The sequence below is a fragment of the Idiotropiscis lumnitzeri genome, chromosome 5 (assembly GCF_059441095.1).
Source record: "Idiotropiscis lumnitzeri isolate Australia: NSW breed Sydney's pygmy pipehorse chromosome 5, RoL_Ilum_1.0, whole genome shotgun sequence".
Classification (NCBI taxonomy): domain Eukaryota; kingdom Metazoa; phylum Chordata; class Actinopteri; order Syngnathiformes; family Syngnathidae; genus Idiotropiscis; species Idiotropiscis lumnitzeri.
The window spans coordinates 17494214-17512769 of NC_142395.1; the positions used below are offsets into that span (position 1 = coordinate 17494214).

At 39.2% G+C, this 18556-nt stretch overlaps 1 protein-coding gene across 3 annotated transcripts in view; it reads right to left on the reverse strand.

Moving 5' to 3' along the window:
• Positions 1-482: 482 nt before the first annotated feature.
• Positions 483-18556, reverse strand: part of phkb (phosphorylase kinase, beta) — a 57513-nt gene continuing 39439 nt past the window's right edge. For 2 of the 3 annotated variants that reach the window (XM_088296058.1, XM_088296056.1), the window contains 15 exons: positions 15456-15539; positions 13905-14009; positions 12605-12687; positions 12159-12249; positions 11650-11708; positions 11384-11546; positions 10250-10331; positions 10081-10138; positions 7151-7241; positions 4259-4464; positions 3753-3887; positions 3405-3534; positions 3194-3301; positions 2162-2302; positions 483-2094 (listed from right to left, as the gene is read on the reverse strand). In XM_088296058.1, the coding sequence (XP_088152184.1) occupies positions 1957-2094; positions 2162-2302; positions 3194-3301; positions 3405-3534; positions 3753-3887; positions 4259-4464; positions 7151-7241; positions 10081-10138; positions 10250-10331; positions 11384-11546; positions 11650-11708; positions 12159-12249; positions 12605-12687; positions 13905-14009; positions 15456-15539 (1674 nt within the window). In that variant the 3' untranslated portion in view covers positions 483-1956. Of the gene's footprint in view, positions 2095-2161; positions 2303-3193; positions 3302-3404; positions 3535-3752; positions 3888-4258; positions 4465-7150; positions 7242-9888; positions 9980-10080; positions 10139-10249; positions 10332-11383; positions 11547-11649; positions 11709-12158; positions 12250-12604; positions 12688-13904; positions 14010-15455; positions 15540-18556 lie in introns of all 3 variants that reach the window. The other variant, XM_088296057.1, reaches the window with a different exon arrangement.

The window sequence follows — 18556 nt, forward strand, 5'->3', positions numbered from 1 at the left end:
TGTCAAAAAAGGCTTCAAGAAGCCATGCCTGAAAAGACACAGGAAGCCATTTTGTTTTAGAGTCATTTAGCCATTCTTTAAAATAAAACCTACTCTATATTATTTTTGGAAAATTCAGCTTCTGAAGCCATTTTAACTTAGCAACGTGATTTTGATGGGCATGTCAATCATGAGTCGACTAAAAAAAGTTAGAAGAAACATTGCCATAAAAGACACGGTAAGTCTGGCATTTTGGTATTAGGTAGCCATTTGAAAAAAAAAACCAAACAAACAAAAAAACATTACACTAGAGTTTTGGGAGAGAAACTCAGCTCCAAAGCCAGTTTCACTTGGCAACATGACATGACATTTGGGAGCCATCTTTATATTGTAAAAGTATTGTTTCATAAAACAAACTAGAATTTTGCTATCTTGATTGAAGCGTCAATTTTAGGGTTATTTTGCCGTTACCTTGGGTTTTTCAAACACATACAAACACATAATAACACTTAAATAAGTCTTTACTTCTCCTCCTTGTATTACAGCTATTCAGCAATAAAACTGAAACTGTGCATGCACGCATGACACTTGAAACATTTAGCATGTATGCAAACACAATGAGGCAGTTCACATTCAAAGTGGGTGATTTCTAAACATCACTGGATTAGCAGCAAAATATGCTTCTTACAATCATAGGCACCATTTCCAGTAGGACATTTTAATGACGACGTGGCTTTGATTTAGCTTGCTAGAGATTAGCGTGACACTGACTAATAGCTAGCATTGCTCTGTAAAATCACAAAGGAGATATGGTTGTTTGGATGTTGACTGACAATTTCGCTGCTGCCAAAAATATCTTAAGAACCCACACTGGATATAAAAATGACCCCGAGAATTTTGTTGAAAATACAGCCCGCAAATATAGTTTTACTTAGCATGATACAAATTGTCCGGCATGATGAGACCTACAAAAAAGTTTCAAATACTCAACAGTTGAATGACACTAAATTTTGATTTTAAATTGAAGCGGTCATTCAAGGGCCGTTTTAACTATTTCCAGGCATCCTTGAAAATGAACTGAACCCATAGAGTTTGTCCGATGGATTTTTTTTTTTTCAAATTGAAATTACATGCATTAGAAAGACGACGCTAAATTGCGAAATATTTTAGTTGGTATCATCGCATGTGGAAGCAGCCCAGTGATGAAAGGTTGGTGTCTCACCATAAAATCCGAAACTCAAATAACGTTTTGCATTGCTATTTAATAATTAAGTCCCCAAAGCCTGTTTGCTTCGCCGAGCAAAATGACATTTTGTCGGCATTTCTATCATGATTAGACCCACAAAAACGTATCGTTGTTGTTAGACTTTCGGCTTAGTCCCTTTTAGTCAGGCGTCGTCACAACGAATCACTCGCACGATATTTAAGAAAATCTCATTCAAAACGAACAGGAAGTCTGCCATTCTAGTTTGAAGAGGATATTTTTCGGTATTATATTTTGACCATTTTACCACTCATTTTTAAATTGAGGACACATGCTGTGAAACATCCAAGATGTCAGCTATTTTACTTTGAAGAGGCCATTTTAGGGAGATTGTGGTTATTTCCAGGCGACCATCAAAAGCGATGTTGTCCGATTGCTGCCAATCTGGCTGCAAATCAATTTCAGTTTTTGTAAACATATGTTGTTTGAACATTTAGCTTCCTGCAGAAGTATCTAGGCCTATCTTAGCTTGCTTTATCGCAGCACGAAATGTCAATTAAAGAGAAATGTGTTCACCGCTCGTCTTGCTAACCAGCCCGTAGCCTTTCTGAGATGTCTGCCGAGCGTTGAGTATAAGGACTAAAAAATTATATAGCTGCCCTTAATCGCAAGATTATCAGCAGCTCTAAAGATAAAAAACAAAATGACTAACGTGCGTGTGCTGATTTAAGCAAAGTAGCAAGTCGAGTGACGAAAAACCAGTTTCTTGGATTCTAACTAACAGAACATGGGTCATCCTTGCAGGGTTTGACGTCCCCCTGCAGCAAAAGCGTCATGACGGCTTTCGTCAAGTAGCTGGAGGTGCCCCTCCGGCCCACAGGTGGCGTGTTGTAGAAGGCCTGCATGTCGTTCTGGAAAGATGTCAGGGAGGAACTTGGTGAGTTTAGTGAGTTTTTAACAAGGCACAAGGATTCATACCTGTTTCCCGGCGCCTTCCGTATGACTGCGATCCTTTTGAAAGTCGGCAAAGGCTTCTTTCACTAGGGTGTCCAGGTCCACCTTGTCAGCAAAGTCCACTTCCGGGTTTCTCTCCAGCACGATGGACACCACCATGAGCAGCTGATTGCACAGAGACAGATAATAGTAAATTGGGAACTAACATCCATTTTTATTACTTTTACTCGACACAGTATTTTCTGTTTTTAAAGAAAATTAAACTCACTTAATGAACAGCTTATTATATATTTTTTTATTTTAATGACTTTTTAATAATACATTTATTTTATATTTGTTACATTTAAATTCACCAAAAATTAAACACATTTTAAGATAATCTGAGTAAATAGTTGAATGGGAATTAATCTAATTTTTCTCATAAATTCATATCAGAATCGGAATTACCAGACAATTATTTTCCATGTTTCATCATTTAACTTTTTTATTTTCCATTTTTTGACTGATGTAAATATTTGCAATTCTTAAACAAAAAGAAGTTAACAAAATCATGTTTAGAATTGAAATTAGAAACATTTCAAAGTGGATATTAACATTGTCCACAAATAAATTAAAATACACAATACAGTAATTTTTTCCAAGTATAAACATTATAGAATTTCGATATTTACAGTAATTTTTGTGAAAGCTCCAAATATAATTTTCATTGATGTTATTCGACATTATAAAATAAAATAACTATGATTTCATATTAATAGAAAAGGGGAATACATATCAACATGTCGATACATTTTTTAAACATGTAAAATCAGACAAAAACGTGATTTAATCTTTTGTATTGAGATTGATGCTTTAATTTGACCACCACAAATATTTAGAAATTTTTAAACAAAGCAAAATGTTTAATACAATGATCTTACATACGTATAGATGTTCATATTTAAATATTTGTAATTTATCTCACTGTAGGAAATAGTTGGGATTTGAAAAATGAAATAAATGGAATTAATATAGATGACATCATCACCAACAACAAAAAAACAAGCATTTGTTTACCTCCACGATGGTCTGTCGGTATTCAGGCAGGACGATGCTCTTCAGCGTGTCCTCGACCAGCAAAGAGAAATTCATCTCGTACATGGTCATGTCAGACAGTGTCGGTTGCTACAAAGTTGTACGAAAGTAGAAAAAGTTATCAAGCTTTAGTCCAAGTACGCCACCACTAAGATGCCTTATAGCAGCACAATCGAATCTCTGCTGCAGGTACCTGCGGTAGGTGTGTCCCACCGACCAGAATCCCAATGGGGGTCCTCTCCAGGATCTGCCAAACCCGGTCGTAAAAGCCCAGAGGAGTTCTGTTCAGCGAGCCGTCGATCTGGCGACGGTGGAGCCAGGACCTGCGGGAAGATGAGACCAGGCTGAACTGAGGAAATTGTCTTTTTGACATGATGCGCATTCGATGAGATAAGATAAATAGAAAAAAATGTTAATGAAATCCCCACAAGCGTTTCGGGAGATAGTGGAAGATAGCTGTGGACAAGTTAAAAATAATTAAAAGTGGAGAGGATTACACAATAAGGCTTCAGATAAGGAAAACGACACGGATGAGGCCCACCTGCCCGTGTGCTGGGGCTGCAGCACGTCCAATAGGAGCTGTTTGATATCGCTGGGAGAAAGCTGATAGATGTCCTGGGGGGCCATGTCTCCCGCCCGGATTCTCAGCTCCTGTTTCATTGCCTGGACAATCCACCTGTGACCGGCACACATGAAGAAGGATATTATGGAGGACCACGCTGACATCAAGCTCATCATGACACGAAACATTTTGCTTTGCTTCAAATGAACTGGCATCAGTTCTTGTGAGGGGGAAAAAGTAGCTCAAATATTTTCAAAAAAGTCATTGTTGACCACTTTCTACTGACAGCATGCTTTGAAAGACTATTTGGTCAAAAACATCACTGCCTCAGCACCGACTTGAACTAGGAGAAGCAATTATAATCCTACAGCATTCCCACTCCATTATTCACCATGAAAAAGATTTCTCTAAAGACTCTCTAGCTTTTGTAGATTGTTGCTTCTTTCGTACAGACTACAACAAAGAGAAGAGATCATAGAACCAACCCAACTCGGATCTTGAGCATGCCGCTAAAGAGCTCCGGGCTGTTGGAGATGATCCACCCAATGTGGATGACCAGCTCCTGCTGCAGGACTGCCTCGCGCTCGCCCCCTAGTGGGCAGCACTTGCTGTAGATGATGCCCTGGATAACGCTGGGAGACAGCGGGTTGGAAATCACCTCCTCCTCGTGGCCAAACACACCCAGGGTCACCTGGGAAAAGAGCCATCTACAATTAAAAAGTTCTCCAGATATACGGTCAGGGGAGTTAGTTCATGCCACGTACATGCAGCCATCGTCATTCTCCATACATTGTGCAAGTGTCGCGAGCAAACCCTCAACCTTCAAATTCATCGACAGCAACTCAAAACTGTCCCTTTAGAGCAATCATGGTTAGTTTTGATCAAATTCGCACTTCAAAATACTGATGCCCGTTTACTCACTAGGACTAGATGAAGAAATCAAAGTCAGCACTTGAGTGGCTGCATTGAAAGATTTATACTCTGCAATGTTTTCCATTAACAGCAAGTCCCTAAAGACTCTCCAGCTGGTCTAAAAATAGAGCTGGCCAAGTGCTAACTCTCAAACTAGGAGATCATAATTCTTCAGCGCTAGCTTCACTGCACTGCATTTGCTCTTTAATGTTCCCCATTAACCACAAGTCCCTAAAAACTCTCCAGCTGATCCAAAATGCTCCTTCTTGAGTACTGACCAGAATTAGAGATTAAAGTGATGCACTCAGGTGCGCAGATGGCATTTTTGAACTGGGGAACCAAGCTGTTAACAAATTATTGTAACTCAATGAGATATTTTTCTCTAATTTGGGCTTTAACTATCGCTCAAGTTTTGTGAATCCCGGTGGGCCAATGCGCTCAACTGGAGAATTTTTATTTGAAATTGATTCCTGTTTTTAAAACTTTAGAGTCAGGTTTGTGGCCTACATATCATTATGTCAGCTTTCTCTCCTTCTTTGTCGCCTCCCATGTTTTCGTATCATTTCCCTGCCTCTTGTATTTTTATGCCTTCCGTCTCTCATTCCTGCATTCTAACTAATGGATCATTACAGTACTCTTCTGTTTTACCGGAGCAGTTTGTCGCTTCACATTGGGACAGTGGGTGAGACGGCTCAGGGTCATATTCACCCCCCATCCCGAGTGCCATCTGCATGCATGAATGCGGCAACACTTTAACTGCATTTCTAAAATTAAATCTCGTCATACTCTTGCATGAACTGGCCCTTTAACTGAGCGCTCGAGAGTTTAAGAGAGCATGACTCGAAATGGGTAAAAACACAGAAGCGATAAGGGCGCCCGAGTGAAGAAGCAATTGAGAGGCAAAATAAGCACGACAAGTTGTGTTTAATTTGAGCAAAGGGATAAAGGTCGACGCTGGTCCGAGCTCATCTGTGAATGTTCCTTGTGTGAGAAAGGTATGGCTGCTACTATAGCTGCTTTCGGCGTTGTTTGGGGCGTAAAAAGCATCTCCCGGTGTTTATGAAATAGATAATATCCCATTTGATAACGTGGATTAATTTTAATAACATTTAATAACCCTTGGCTATTAAGTCAGACGTGACTAATCTATGTACAAATTAGTTTTTATGGCTGAATTTAGCTATTGTGGCTTTTAATCGGGCATGTTTTATAGTCCGGAAATTACAGAAAGTGGATGTGAATCGGAAATTCGCCAGTTAATGAGTTTTAAGTCATTTTTCTGAAATATGAAACTTTTGCTTGATAGAGAACATTGAATAACAAATGTGGTATCGTGAACCTTAGACTGGAGTTGTAGCTGGTGCTAAGGCAGCAGAATTTTGGACCCCTGTGTCATACAACTAACATTTTGTACGAGTAGGAGAGTCTTAAGAGAGTTTTTCTCTTACAGAGAATATTGAAATTCAGTTGGTGGAGCACTGATCAGAACTAAGAGAAGAGATCCCCAAATTTGCAAGCAGCTTGTGTCGAGGCAATCTATATGCAGATGCACACCATGAACTACTTGAGCATAATGAAAGGGTAAAAGTGCTCACACAGGTACAAAAAAAACAAAAAAGAAAAAAAAAAGAAGAAAAATTAGACTAGATAAGTGAGGCTTTCGAAAGGAGGAGGCTAATCTGCAAGAAACACTTGACGCCAGACGATGGCAACGGCGCAAGCACTCTCGAAGGGGTCATGAGTGGATTGGCGGGCACGTACACGGCCATGAGACGTGATGAATAGCGAGTGCACATGCGGTGACCAGTCATTCCTGCAGGAGGAAGCTGCACGAGGAGCTCCAACGTGACTTTGCTTTTAATTTTTTTCTCAGTGAACATTAAAATGAACAATGGGATAATCATAGATCGAATCAGTCATTGTTGTGGTATTAAGGCAACACTGGTGGGGGGAAAAAAAACTTCAGAATCAGACAAAAATACTGAATTAAAAATTTTATAAATAACGAAAACTTAAATCGAAACAAGATGGGAATAAAAAACTGAAAATTGAATGACATTCAAATACATAAAATACAAAATTTAAATGAACAAATCGTGATGAAAAGATTTAAAATGCTGTTTAAAAAAATGAACCAATATAGAATTACATTTAAATCTTAATAAAAACAAAATAATCCAATAAAATAAAAGTCTTTTGGCACATTTACTTCAAACTACTTTGTCAGCACTAGATCAGTTTTACGCACATGAACTGCAATAATCACTTGGGATGCGTCATCAACCGATAACGGATTTACGAAATCTATAATGAATTGATAAATGTATGGCAGGGTTTGAATTTAGGACATTTTTTATTTGAAGTGACAAAATTCTACTATATTCTTATAAATATTCAGACTTCATTTGCGTGATTGAACACATTTCCCCCCCCAGTGTTAACCTGTTGCATGTGTGTCCACTTACCTGCTTGCCATGCACTAAAACACTAGTAATACTGGGAGCAAGGCTGTCCACCAGCTTAGTTAAGAGACTGGCGGCAAGACGGACAACGGACCTAGTGGGCGAAAAGACATTGGACGTCAGACAAACAACACGGCTCCCACTCTTGCATTAGCGGAGCGTAAAAGTGAGATACTAACAATTTCTCATGTTGAAGTTAGCTAACCAACAAACATCACACGACAAACCAACAGGCAGCACCATAAAAAAAGGCGGAGGCTAAACATACGTAAACCAAAGGTAGTAACTGTGACGCTCTCTTTCTTATTCAAAGTAAAAAAAAAAAGTAGTAAAAAAAAATCTATCTGATTTAATTTGACGTTGTTCCTATTTTTTTAAAATAAAAATAACATTTAATAAATTAAAACACCATTTACTTAACTAAAATACAAGAATAAAATATACTGTAATGAATATTTTCAAATCAAATGTAATACTTTTAATTAAACTGAATAACTTTTCCTAAAATAAGACTAATAAAATACAATTCATTGTGATATAATTAAAAAAAATTCATGAAATGTAAATTTAATTATTCAACAAAACAATCATATAATTTACTAAAATGAATTAAAATACAATTTTAAACAATTAGATACATTTACATTTTCTAGCGTCAACGCCTTTTGGGGAAACAAATGAGGGCAAATGTATTTAGCTAATTATCATCTTTATTTAAAAAAAAATAAAAAAAACGAATACAAATTTAATGACGTGAAAAATGTAATAATAATTGGAAAGTTAATTTCTGATAAATAATTAGTGAATTCTAATCAGTTTTGTGACTTTTATAGGACTATGTCGAGTGGTGCTCCCTGGTAAGCCAACTTTAACACATATAGGACTTTTTCAATTTTCTAAATGTTGTCCAGTCTACTAAGTTACCTCCTGAAAATCTGAAAATCAACTGCGAGACAAATGGCAAACCATAATTTCCAGCCTCGCTGAAAACATAACGAATGAATAACACAGTGTCAGCCTTCTCCAATTATTCTCCATTGTGTATGTAATGTAGATCACTTATACTCTATATTTTAATGTTCACTCATTTTATTTGTTAAATTGATCATCAGAGTGTCTCCTCTTGCCTGCCTCTGAGGGAGAAATGCCGCACACGTTGCCACTGGCAACCGTGGCGGCAAAGCTATCCTCACAGAAGAAATTAAATCATTTCAATAATAAACCAGGATGAATGATGAATGCGTGTGCGAGTTTGTGTGTAGGTATTCAGCACGGGAACACAAAAAGTGCACAGATGAATAAAAAGCAACAGAGCCACGGCGTTTATGAGGCATGATGTGGTGTCAATCCGCCGACACTTTGTTGGCCAACCTATTTCAAGCTTCACTTGCTAGCCAATGTTAGGGAAATGAGAAAGTAAATTGAACCCAAAGCGCTGATACCATTTCCAAGCGGGGCTAGAGAGAGGAAAAAAAAAAAACAGCCTGGGGGCTTTCTTCTGCCCTTCTCTCTATGGCATAATCTCATCTCACTGCTGTGTTTGCAAATACGCCTTCAGCCAATTAATACAAACGGGATACAGGGTAAAGTTGTCGCTGTCAGTCAGACTACGCACACACAGATACACAAGCGCACACACGCTCACACATTGATGCACACTTCTAGTTGGTTCGGTCTAGAGAAAGTCAGCTCAGTACAATTTAGAATTTAATCAAATGGATGGGTGAGTGAATATGAAGTACAGCTGACCCTCGAAGGAAGAACACAGGTCAAGCACACATGATCAGACAGGATTTGGACACAGGAAATAATGAGAAATTAAGGAGATATGAAATAAACAAATAAAAGGATGAGATGAAAGTGAAGATGACACACTAAGACCTTAGCACTCTCCACACAAAAGGAGAAAAATACTTGGAAATATTCTGAGCTGGGCAGTCGGGAGCGGAATGGTCCGAGCCTCCGGCCCAGTCGGATGGCCACTTTTAGGGCGTGGGGGGTGCGTGGGGGGAGTAACAAATTTTAAAAAAGCGTTCAATTAACAAAGGTCGGAGGTGGATTTTAGTACGGCCCGCGAATCGGCCCTCGCGTGCGATGAACCTACTCGCGAAACGGGCAAACAACAAAAATTGCCTCACAACGCGACAAAAGCGCCACAATCAACTGTTTGTGTATGAAGAGACATGAGACAGCAGTGTGCGTTCAAGGGGGAGGGGGGAGGGGGCGACAATTTTTATGAGTAAGGCCGGTGGGTCAAGGCTGGATGGGTACCAAGGTAGAGGACGGGGGACTGACCGGCAAAAGAGGGTCAAGTGCCCAGCTCTGGAAATGCCACTCCTTGTTGATTCAAGTCTACAAACACTCGCCGGGGCCTTCAGTATTTGGGATTATGCTGTAAAATGACAACTAACACTTCTACGACATCCCAGTGGAGACAGCCAGCTTTTCCAACTCTCCATGGATTGCTCTCAAGATGAAACAGCAAAAAAATAGATAACTAAATAAAAAATCTTGTTGAGGTGTACAACCAACCGCTGTGTGATGGTTAATGAGGTGAAAGCAAGCTAACTAGCAAGCGAGCAAACTCGCCCGACCAAACTCACAAACAGTAGGCATGACTTTTACTCCAAACGTGGCGAATTCATCTCAACGGCTGCGTTGAACCTAGCCGGTTAAACGGCGGTAAGCAAGCCGCTAACGGCTAACATGCAGACTCCGCATTTTCTGGCGTGACCCGTTACCTGCTTGCCCTTCACGAGTATGGAGGTAATGTGAGGCGCGATAGAGCTGGCCAACTTCTGGGTGATGGCGGCGGCATCGCGCACCGCCAGCCTGCGCGTCGTTAAACACAACAACCCGTTAAATGTGTGTACGTGCGTGTGCGGGTGTGTGAAAGTGCGTTTTGTGTGTGCGTGTGCATGTAAACATCAGACCAAAGTTTCCGGGTGCCAGCTTGGCGGTAGATCCTCTCCAGCTCTTCGATCAGGTTCTCTGCAAATTCAACAACATGCCGTCATCCACTGAAAGGAAAGAATAAATGCCCCCTTATGAAAATAAAAATGATTTCCGATCGTGGCATTCAACAAGCTGAATCCATCTTACCGTCCTTGGTGACGAAATGCGATCCTTCCCTCCTCAGCAGGATTCCGGCGAGTTGAGCCTGGCTGGCCAAACAATCGCAATCCTAGATAATGACAAACGCAAGATGCAGTTAATATTGTTTATACAAGAATACAGAAAGAACCCCGCACATTTTTAGCCACTCGTGAAAAGCTGCCATGAAATTGTAACGAGGCGACTCGGTGTCTCGCATGACGATAATGGATAATAGCGCGTGGCGCTTCATTTCCATGGGAATTAAATGAGGAATATGCATGAAATGGGGAAGATAAACAAGGCATTTTCATGCACGACGGCGACGAAGTCGCTCTCAACTTTTTGCTTGCTTCCACTTTCACAGGACACTTCATTAGGGACTGTGACATGGTATCCGATATAATCTATTACGCCGTAACAAACATACTTGTATGAAACTTTGATTGACATTGTTACAGGTAAAAACTGATGAAGAAAATGTGACACAGATATATACCGTATGTAATTTCGTTCCACTATTTTAAATGAGACACTCTTTTAATACTGCTTGAGGCTGAAACATACCTTATAGTCCTTTGTTATTGATAAACACAGCGTGTGGATACATTTTATTTTTACATATTCAGTACACCTTTCTCCAACATACACTGTAATTTATTTACAGCAAAACATGCTTATCATTTTAGTAGTGAGGAATCCTTGTTCACAATTTTTTCCTCAAAAAAATGCTGTCTTGAAAAAAAAAAGGGGGGGGCAAGGACCACTGTACTGTGAGGCGGATGTGTTAAATACTCAAGCACGGTGACAGCCAACTTCATTTTAGTAAATGAATTTTTTCTCTAAAAATCCAAAGTTTTACCTTTCAAAAAAAGTGAATGTGCTCATAAAATTTATCTATTTGAAAAAAAACCGCTCTTAATTATAATATCACTTTTTATTACTAAAGAAATCTGACTAATTCTCAAAAATTTCTTACACCTCAAAAATATCAAACTATTTACTTGTATATAACATAACATATATAACTCTGTCTGATAAAAATGACAACAACAACATACAGAGCAGTGGTTACAAAACGCGAGAGGAAGAGCGCAGATCTTTCTGCTCCTGTATGACAAGTGCTTCCAAAAATGGACTCACGTGGAACTTCTGGAGGACCTCGTCGGTGGGCTTGTGCAACCACTCGTCCACGCTGATCTCGGGCTGCTGCTCCAAGTCGGAGGCGTTGGGCGTACTCGTCTGCCGCTTCACTTTGGAGTGTTTGGGAAGTTCCAGCTCCTCGAAGCTCTTGAACTCCGGGATCCTTTGTGTTTTGTTGACCACCCAAAAGAAATGGAGATGTAACAAAGGTGTAGTGTACCTAATCAGGTGACCCGCGAGTGTACGGTGTGAGTCATGTTTCTTACTCGGCCTCGTTGACACGCAGGAAGTCTAATTGCTCCACCACGGCGCCGGAAATCAGCGTCTAGGAGTCACGCACTTGACATTGTCATCATCAATCTCAATTTCAAAATCAAGTTTATCCTCTTAATACAGTGTAACCACTTTTGGTATTGTCACAATATTTTTCCCGCAAAACTATTAACTTAAATCCCGGAGGTTTTAGGCTACGTTACAACTTTTTTCTTAGAAATGATGATCTTTGATCTAAAAATTATACATTTGATATTTTATCATAAAAATGGCCGACTTTAGGCTTGTACCAAAACCAAAATAAAACAAAACATATTTATATTGAGAAAAAATATTGTCAATAACTTTATGACTTTTATCACAGAAGTGTAAAATTATCTTCTTGTCACTCCACGCCCTTTTCTCATCATAAATATACAACTTTTAATCAAGAAAAAAAAACAGGCAACAAAAATGTGTTTTAGCGGCTATCATCATCAAATGCTTCAGAAGTTGCACAAACCTGCAGTCTGTCCACGTGAACTTTGACCCCGCCAATGTGGCCCTTCTTGAAAGACGCCAGCATGTCCAACACCGGATTGAAGCGACTTCCCCTGAACACACAAGTCCAATCAAAAATTGTAATTTTTTCTCGTAGCTTTCTTGAAACATTTTCAAAATGCATATTCTCTTTATAAAACCTCTTTTTTTTATGCCTTCATCACCAAAATATTATTGATGTTACCCCCAACCTTTGAATATATTACTATTTCTTGGGTGAAAATGGTCCAAAAAATCAAATGTGCATCCAGAAAAAAAAACATAAAACACATTGTAAATAGCATCTTTAGATAAGGTGAAGCAGCATGTTGCTCACTGTCTAAAGTAATTTTCGCCAAGATTTAGATGTCCTTTCATTGCAAGAAATACCCTTGAAGCCCCTGTAGGAAATTGTGGGTGATATTTTACTTGATGTTGTCCTCGTGGATGAGGACCAAGAAGAGAGGTCGTCCCTGCATCTTCCAGCACTGCTTGATGAACTGGAGGGCGTTCTGCAAACACAAAATAACATTTCAATATTTTCTCAAAATGAGGACGTCAACAAGACTTTTTTAATCACACAAAATTTTACTTTAAAAAAAAGAACTTCATTGACTTAACACCATTTTTGTCTAGGAAATCTTTACTTCTTCTCTAGAAAAAAAACAACCATATTCTTGTAATATTGTTTTTTTTTTTTTTAAATTGATACTTAACACAATAATTTCTATTTTTTAAGCTAAAAATGACCATTATATAACAACAACAAAACAATTTTATTTATACACCGCATTTCACAACAGCTGGAGCTGTAACAAACCGCAGTCCGTTTCCTTGACAATATACAGATTTTCTCTGAATAAACATGACTTTGTCTTACTATTGTGCTTTTTTGTTGAAATAAATATTTCTTATTAAAAAAATATTTTTGTAATATCAGAGCCCTTTCTTTCTCAGAAAATAAAATTTTTAATGGTAATTTTTTGTCTTGAAAATGTACCATTTATTCAAGCCGCAATATGACTTTTCTCATGACTTTTTTATTTTCCATACTTTTATGCCCTTTTATCGAAAAAGATTCCCAATTATATTTTCATAATATTCAGACGCTTGTCAAAAAATATACAATGTTTTTGTCCCCTCAGAATTCCACTGCTTTTTATCATATCACCTTTTTTGTCTTTATTTTATCCTTGTAATATTTACATATTTTCAAAACTACAATTTTCATGGCGTAATATCTCAACCTTTTCTCAATAAAAATAGGTCTTAATTATCTGAATTATACAACTTATTCCCAAAAGTATACTGTTTATCTTTTTAAAAAAAAAAAAAAATAAATAAAAAAAAATAAAAATCTACTTTATATGTTAAGGTTTGAAGAACGAAGGTTTGAATAATGTCAGCTAATATCCGCAAACTAAATTATGAACATTTAAGGCACAACATTATTTTTTGACAGCATTCTAGTATCGGAGAAATGTTCGCTGACAATTTGGTGTGAGCCTTTATAATATCTTATTTGCACACTATATAATTTTATTCCTAGTGCGATTAGAACAGTTTTATGGAAAATCCATCGTTAAAATAAAGGTTTACGACCAGTTACCCCACTGTAAATCTTTCACATTTTTACCATTTTGACCTTCTATTGGAACCGGGGATGTCGGTTTGTCGGAATATAAAGGCAGCGTGTGGCCATTTCATGATCAGCGATGTGCGTGCGTACCTTAATGTCGTCAATCAGCAGCATGACATCCTGAGAGAGGTAAAAGTCGCTCAGATCAAAGACAATCGGGTAGCACACCACCGTCTTGCCCAGGATGCGATAAATCTACAACACACACACACGAATAATCAGTTGGATTCTCACAAGGAATCACATATAAATTACTGTTGGCACCGTTTAAAACCCGCCATCAATCTTACGTTTTACCGAAATAACGGAATAACACATTCACACCCACGCAACACATTGAACACAACACCTGCTTTGCCATGCACACGCATGTACACAAACACATCCACATTCACAGAGACACAAACTGATGAGTATAATGCCCTCTGGCAGGCAGCCATCCTCCCTCCATAAATGCTCCATTATAATATTGTCTTTGCAATGAGTTAGGGGGGGGTCGTGATTCATTGGTCGGGCGGCGGTCTTCATCGGTGTCAAGCTGCTCTTGCTTCGTGTTTGGAGGCGGAAACCATATCAGCGCACGTGTGTGTGTAACGTGCGATAATACACAAATAAGCTGTCTTAACTATTAAACCAGGGTTTTTCCTGCATGTCAAATTCTGAGGCATCAATCGCCGCCCAACTTCAGGCCGCCTGTGCTTCTGAAAGTTACTACTATGACTGTCAAAGAAGACGAGAACAGCTGCCAATATCTAATCAGAGCTATACAATACATTGTCCGCCATAATTATCGGCACCTCTGGTTAAGATCTTTTCTTTCGCTTCTGATGAGTTCAGCTTTTTTTTTCTCAATAACATAAGCACCCCCTCACCCAAAAAAGAGAGGAAAATCCAAACTTTAACTCAACTGCAATTCAATGAGAAAAAAAAAGATTCTTCACATCTTGTGTGCACTATTACCCCGGGTGTTAATATTTTCTGCAAGTCCCCTTTTCCAACAATATTTCTCACAAGATCTTCCCCTTTGCAAGGCATCTCAAACTCATCTAGCCACCTGGGTCCTCTCCTCTGCACGCTTCTCTTTAATTCACGCCACAGGTTTTCAATGGGGTTGAGGTCTGGGGCCATGGAATCAAATGGCCATAGAAGGAACTCGATTCGGTTTCTGGTGAATTTATTTTAAGGCTTTTAACACATCTTAGCCTGGGCTGCTAATAATTATGGATGTTAGTGAAGCTCTCAAGCATTCGTCCCTCTTTTTGATTTTTCAGCTAAGAAAAAAATACGTTTGCTAATATTACAACTTCTTCCTCAAATGTCCACATTTATTACTTCAAAACAACCCCTGAAAAGAAACATTTTATCCATGTCATATTCCACCAATTTTATCTCTTAGTTTTCAATATGCAAATTTTCACCTTGCAAAAGTCTTGCACCTCAGCGACTAATTTGTCATTTGAAAGAAAATAAAATAAACCCTTTTTGTCATATTTGTTGTAACTAAATGAATTCAATATGCACCAATGTTGACTCTGGGAAATTAAATATTGTTGCGGCTTCCGAGCGCTCGTTGATGCTTTGATGCGTGGGAGGCAGCTGATAAAAAAAAAAACAAGTGAGCATGTGTTTGCATGTGTATACCTTAGAGGTCCCGATGCAGCCCACAGGTCGATCCGGACGCCCACTCAGGCCCAGCTTGTTGTTGACGGCCAGGAAGCGGTACGCCTGTAGGAAGACATGTTAAACCCGCATTATGAAACACAAGTGGTGGTCGGGGGAAGTAATTCAGTCCCCAGCCGAGACATTCCCGTTGTTGGAGAAATTACCTTCACATAGCAGCACGGCCACCCACCGCTATTGTTATTAGTACCATTAGTGCTTATGAGATATGGCGCTAATGAAAAGGTCCCTGTAACGCCATTAGCGGCATCCTTAGCAGACCCCCATGGGGCTAAAAACTAGGAGCAGAAACTGCAGCAGCAATAGACACTGTTGAAACGTAATACCTGGAATGTTGGCTGCATTGAAAACAGTGGTTGACTCAATTTATTTGCTTTCTTTTTAACATATATAACCTAACCATACCCTAACAGATCTTTCATCCACATTGTCGGGCTTCCTCTATTCATTAGAAATTGCTTCAATTGGTAGTACAGATTTTAATATATTTTTGAAGATTAGATATACACATGTGGAAAAAAATGTTGCTACCACTCTTTTAATTATAAAAAAAATAATAAATTGATTTTGACAAAAATAAAATAAAAAAAACGAAGGGAAATTAACCAATGAAAGAAAATATGACAAAAAATGTTGAACAGAATTAAAAACAAAATTATAAAACAAGGCTGGATAAAAATTATGGTACCCTCAACTTAACATTTTGAAATCTCAAACCCAAGGAAAAAAAAATTAAGTCATCTTTTGTGAGGTGGAGTACTGTCTGCCTCACTTCCAGCAACGGAGCCAGGGGGTGGCCTGGAGGGGTTGTGGCCACCTTAGACTGAAAACTCAGACATCCCCATCATATATTTGTGTTTAGGCCAAGATGATATTCAGTATCTCGCGTCACAATTTGAAATGTTTATTTACATTAAAAGCAGTCCACTCTTAAAGTGTAAATTTGAAAAACGTTTTTAATTTAAAAATATATATATATATATAAAAAAAAAACACTGATCATTTATCAACAATATCAACACAAATAACGGCCCTAAACTCAAATTTTGCTTCGAGCGCAACGCAGGTAAAGGCCAGCTCTGTCGGTCAACACACGTTTTAGACAAACATAACCCCTCAACTAAGTGCATCAGCAATTACGAGGCTGTTCTGTGAAAGGGCAATGCAGGCAGAAAAGGTGGTGGCCTCTATTTTAACGTGACGCCGTAGTATTTAAAGACGCTGAGCAAAGACGAGTGTTTCGGCTCTGCTGTTAAAAGCCTCTTTTGTATCATCAGCTGTCTGAATGCACCACATTGGAAGATGCAAAGAGAATTGAGTAGGACATTGATTCCAACCCCCCCACTCCATCTTCAGCTCAGAGGTGTGAAATCCTCACCTGCTACGTGAGAAGAATACATCATCCAAGCAGCTTTGTTGCCCTTGAGATTGACTTGGCATGTTACACTTAAAGGAGACGCAGTAGGATTTTTTTTCCTTGAATTGAAAGTCCCAGGTCTTTTGTATGTTAGTGCGCAGTTTTTTTAACATTGGGAGTCGGCGTGGCTCAGTGGTAGAGTGATCATTTCCCAACCAAGAGGTTGCGGTTTTAATCCCATTATGAACATGTCGAAGCATCCTTGAGCAAGATACTGAACACCCAGTTGCTCCTGATGCTATGTAATGAGTAGGTAGATGAGGTAATAGTGTGAAGCGCTTTGAGTACTGAAGGGTAGAAAAGCACTATACCATTGACAGCCCATTTACCATTTTATACCATCGTTTACTCATAACCTGTACAAATCAGTTGAAAATTTTTTAAATAAAGACGGTAAGTTAATATAACTGCAATTATGTGGTTGCGCACTCGCTTAGAAATTGACATGCGACTGCATTCAGAATTAGCCAATAACATTTGACCACATGTTAAACGTCACACTGGATGGGTGGCCAGCCACTCCAATGACACAACTATGACGATGCAAAAGATATAAAACTCCCCTTTAAGATGCTCCCTGATATGCAGTTGGCGCTACATTCTCAAAAGAGCTGCAGTTCACTAAGTCAGTCAAAAGGTGGTACTGTGCGTCTCCCGTGCAACTCCACTGAAAAAATGCACAGCGGCTAAAAGGTTGTTCCAATTAAAATAAAACACACTTACAAGTAAGTAAAGAGCAGCACAGTGTATTCACAAAAAAAGAGGCAGCTGTTCATTGAGGATGAAGCAGAATTGCAAATGCACTCACACACGCACACGCACACGCACACACCCACAGGGTGGTGCGCACAACCTCTGCACTTGACTCAGCTCCCACGTGGAGAATGCCAATGAGGCAGCTGGTCTACACGGACTTTAATTCACATGAGTGCATGACATCACGAGAGAGTCCCAAGTATGAAGGATTTGAGGCTTTTGTGTAAGCAAATATTTTCTATATGATGACGTTACAAACACCAAGGGGGTTGTCGTTTAGTTTCGTTTAGTCCTTGCGAGGAAGGCGAGAGGTTGCACAGAGCAGTGGACAAGGTCTTGTGATTAACACCACAACGCTGTCTCACTTGTACTAAATTGGCGGCCCCTCATGATCACAAACATACGATTGCAGGGAAGGTCTAGCACTACGAACAGTAATTAGAGAAGCAGACATGTCGAGAAAGGTATGGAGGTATAGGTAGGTTTAAATCGATAGGCAAGAGAGGCAAGGGAGCGAGGTTAAAGTAGAGTAAGAAAAGGTTAGATAGGGTAAGTATGGTTATGCAAAGTAAGGCTGGCTAGGTTACGTTGACAATATTCTCCCGATGAGCACAGCAGCCCCGTTTCAGGCCACTGTGGACATAACGGGATAGTCAGTAGACAACGCAGGCGGATGGAATGGGGAAAAAATGACAAGGCCAGCCTGCCGAGGATGCTTGGCAAGATTTAGAAACTGTCCAAAGTTTTGCCACAGCAATCTCAGTGCAGATAAGAAATCAAGTTGGCGTTTAATAAAACGGTGCACACAATTAAACCTGACAGTAAGTAATAGGGCAGAACACAACTTGAGGGCGATCCGTAATGGGATAGGAGGCATATTAAGTCCTCG